Source organism: Priapulus caudatus, unplaced genomic scaffold, assembly GCF_000485595.1.
Source record: "Priapulus caudatus unplaced genomic scaffold, Priapulus_caudatus-5.0.1 Scaffold510, whole genome shotgun sequence".
Classification (NCBI taxonomy): domain Eukaryota; kingdom Metazoa; phylum Priapulida; class Priapulimorpha; order Priapulimorphida; family Priapulidae; genus Priapulus; species Priapulus caudatus.
Window position 1 is genome coordinate 136,829 of NW_014577571.1, and position 3,530 is coordinate 140,358.

At 50.3% G+C, this 3,530-nt stretch overlaps 1 protein-coding gene across 1 annotated transcript in view; it reads left to right on the forward strand.

The window, feature by feature from the left end:
* Window positions 1–3,530, forward strand: part of LOC106811156 (protein jagged-2-like) — a 58,398-nt gene that overhangs the window by 47,010 nt on the left and 7,858 nt on the right. The window contains exons 4-7 of the mRNA XM_014814699.1: window positions 1,102–1,221; window positions 1,723–1,836; window positions 2,232–2,345; window positions 3,274–3,387. Coding sequence (XP_014670185.1) covers window positions 1,102–1,221; window positions 1,723–1,836; window positions 2,232–2,345; window positions 3,274–3,387 — 462 coding nt within the window. The remainder of the gene's footprint in view (window positions 1–1,101; window positions 1,222–1,722; window positions 1,837–2,231; window positions 2,346–3,273; window positions 3,388–3,530) is intronic.

The following is a 3,530-nucleotide window of genomic DNA, read 5'->3' on the forward strand; positions in this document are numbered from 1 at the left end:
CCCACGCTATGAGAGACGTTTTGTTACTGTGGTAAATCACAAGAAGAGAAGACCCCCCCCCCACCCCCCCACCACACACACACACACTGCCAGCATCCACCCCGCGCGTGACCTCGCATGACCTCGCGTGACGCGACCACCAACCTCCGTATCGTAGCAGACGCGCCTAGCGATGCGAGAAGCGCTGTGAGCGAGCACACTGTTAATTCTCCGACTCCTTCGTAATGTATATAGTCGCTACGTATAACGATCGGCAGTAAGTAAGGAGGGAGGGAGGGGTGGTGTGGGGGGGGGGAGGTGTTCGTCGTCTCTGACTGTGACACTCCTGGCAGATCGCGTGCTTGCGTATTTCGTGTCGAGGTGAACACGTGGGGGGGGGGTTCCGCTCCTGTGCTACGTGCGGGCGTTACGAGCATAATGAAGGCAACACGCAACACGCAACGTGCAACATGCAACATGCAACACGCAACACGCAACACGCAACGTGCAACATGCAACATGCAACACGCAACATGCAACACGCAACGTGCAACATGCAACACGCAACGTGCAACATGCAACACGCAACGTGCAACATGCAACACGCAACATGCATCATGCAACACGCAACGTGCAACATGCAACACGCAACGAGCAACATGCAACACGCAACATGCATCATGCAACACGCAACACGCAACACGCAACAGCTCATGCAACATGTAATATGCAACGTGCAACACGCAACACGCAACACGCAACACGCAACACGCAACACAACACAAACGGGTGGCTCGTGCAGGTGACCTAGATCAAGAGATCCCTCCCTACTCTCCACCTGCCGAAAAAAAATTGTGGATAGTCACAACAGTGTATATATGTGTCTTATCAGGAGTTAATAAAGACAAATTGTCTTATTGTTGTATGTATTATATTATTGTATGTATTGTCTTAAGTTGTTGTATTATTAAATGTCAATTTGTCTTTATTAACTCCTGGTCTTATGTTGCTATTTACCTTGATTATAGCATTATTAAAGAGTCTATTTCATTTGATTACGCCTTGTAATGTATGATTCACTGAGACTGTATGTCATTAACACCTGAGCTGTTTCGCATGTAGACCTGGATTACTGTGGCACCAAGCGTCCGTGCAGGAATGGTGGCACTTGCCTCAACAGCAAGCCTGATCAATACACGTGCCGATGTCCTCTGGGCTACAGAGGACGCGACTGCCAAATCGGTGAGTATGCACCCACGCACGCACTCACGCCCGCGCGCGCACACGCACGCACGCACGCACGCAATCACGCACGTACGCACGCACCCACGCACACACACACGCACGCACCTACGCACAAAACCATGCACACGCACCCACGCACACACACACGCACGCACCAACGCACGCACACATGCGCACGCACACACGCACGCTCGCATGCATGCACGCACGCACGCACATTCAGTTAACTACATTTCGCCATGTAAAAGTACAAAGATTCTTCTGATTCCTTTTGCGCTCGCGTTTCATCGCGGATAGAGCGCTCGTGGCCTCGTAAAAGCTCAATATATACTTACTAGTTAAGTTAGCACGACCTAAGTTTGTTGCCCAGCGACTAAACGCTATTCAGAGCAGGCATAGATGAAATTGTGCGAAGCCAGCAATAATATCGGCTGCTCATGATAGGCAATGATCGTAGTCGGCTCATCTGATATGTGATCGTGCATCCCTCTGTTTCAGTTAACGATCCGTGCTCTGCAAACCCATGTCGGAATGGAGGCAAATGCGTCACGCTCGATCACACCTACAAGTGCCAATGCGAGAACGCGTGGACGGGCAACCAGTGCGAAACGCGTGAGTTACTGCATGAGGTTTCCACTCGAACGTTCTGTCTGCCTGTCTGTTTGTCTGTCTGTCTGTCCGTCCGTCAGTTTGTCTGTCTATCTGTCCGTCTGTCTGTCTGTCCATCCGTCCGTCCGTCCGTTCGTCCGTCCGTCCGTCTGTCATTTCGTCTGTGTCCACCTGTCTTCTCTCTGTCTGTCTGTCTGCCCGTATACACGGGTAATATGTATGAAGCATGCAGTAGTATTATGTGCAAGACATACGGTAGTAATATGTGCAAGACATACAGATGTAATATGTACAAGACATACAGATGTAATATGTACAAGACATACAGATGTAATATGTACAAGACATACAGATGTAATATGTATGAGGCTGAGCGTCGCTGCTTTGTTGTTGCGCAGGTGTCAACTTCTGCTACTCGAACCCGTGCATGCACGGCGGCACGTGCGAGGAGACTTCTACCGGCTTCACCTGCACATGTCCGGCCGGCTGGGAAGGCAACCGCTGCCAGCTAGGTACGTCACACACTGCCGCCAAACTGTCACACTCATAGCTGCCACACTGTCACACTGTCACACTCATAGCCGCCACACTGTCACACTGTCACACTCATAGCCGCCACACTGTCGTCACACTGTCACACTGTCATCCTGTCACACTGCCACACTGTCACACTGTCATCCTGTCACACTGCCACACTGTCACACTATCATCCTGTCACACTGCCACACTGTCACACTGCCACACTGTCACACTGTCATCCTGTCACACTGTCACACTGCCACGCTGTCACACTGTCACACTGTCATCCTGTCACACTGTCACACTGCCACGCTGTCACACTGTCACACTGTCATCCTGTCACACTGCTACACTGTCACACTGTCATCCTGTCACACTGCCACACTGTCACACTGCAACACTGTCACGCTGTCACACTGCCACACTATCACACTGCCACACTGTTACGCGGTCACACTGCCATACTCATAGCCGTCAGCGCACGCAGGCTAGATGAACATTTTATGGTTAACTTTATAGAGTCTAGTATCAGTCATGGTAATACACGTTGAATCTGCATTCGGTATAGTGCAGTGTATCTGCGCTCCGTGGGTGGCGGTCGGTCGAGGCGTCAGTTTCACACGTGTTTAAGCTGAGCAACATTCTGCGCGCCTTTACACTGAATTAATCGATGTTATTTTTTATACTTTTTTAAAAGTTGTATTGTTTAAACAGATATTATTGTAATTTCGTTGTTGCTTTCGTCCAATTAGCTCCCAAAATCTGTCAAAATCTCAACGTATACACACGCACGCACGCATGCACGCACGCGCACACACACACGCACGCACGCACGCACGCACGCGCACACACACCAGACACTAGCAGTTTCACTGCAATGTACTAGTGCCGCACCACTAGTGATTTCTGCTTGTGTTGTAGATTCGAACGAATGCAGTGGCAGCCCGTGTGTGAATGCGTACGCGTGTACAAACATCCACGGCGACTACGTGTGTGACTGCATGGACGGCTGGACTGGCAAGAACTGCACCATAAGTATGTCAGCTTTCAGCTGCTACAAACAGGCCTGCTCTCATCTACGATCTTCACGTTAATTCACAACACTATTTCTCTCTCTCTCTCTCTCTCTCTCTCTCTCTCTCTCTCTCTCTCTCTCTCTCTCTCTCCATCTATTCTCA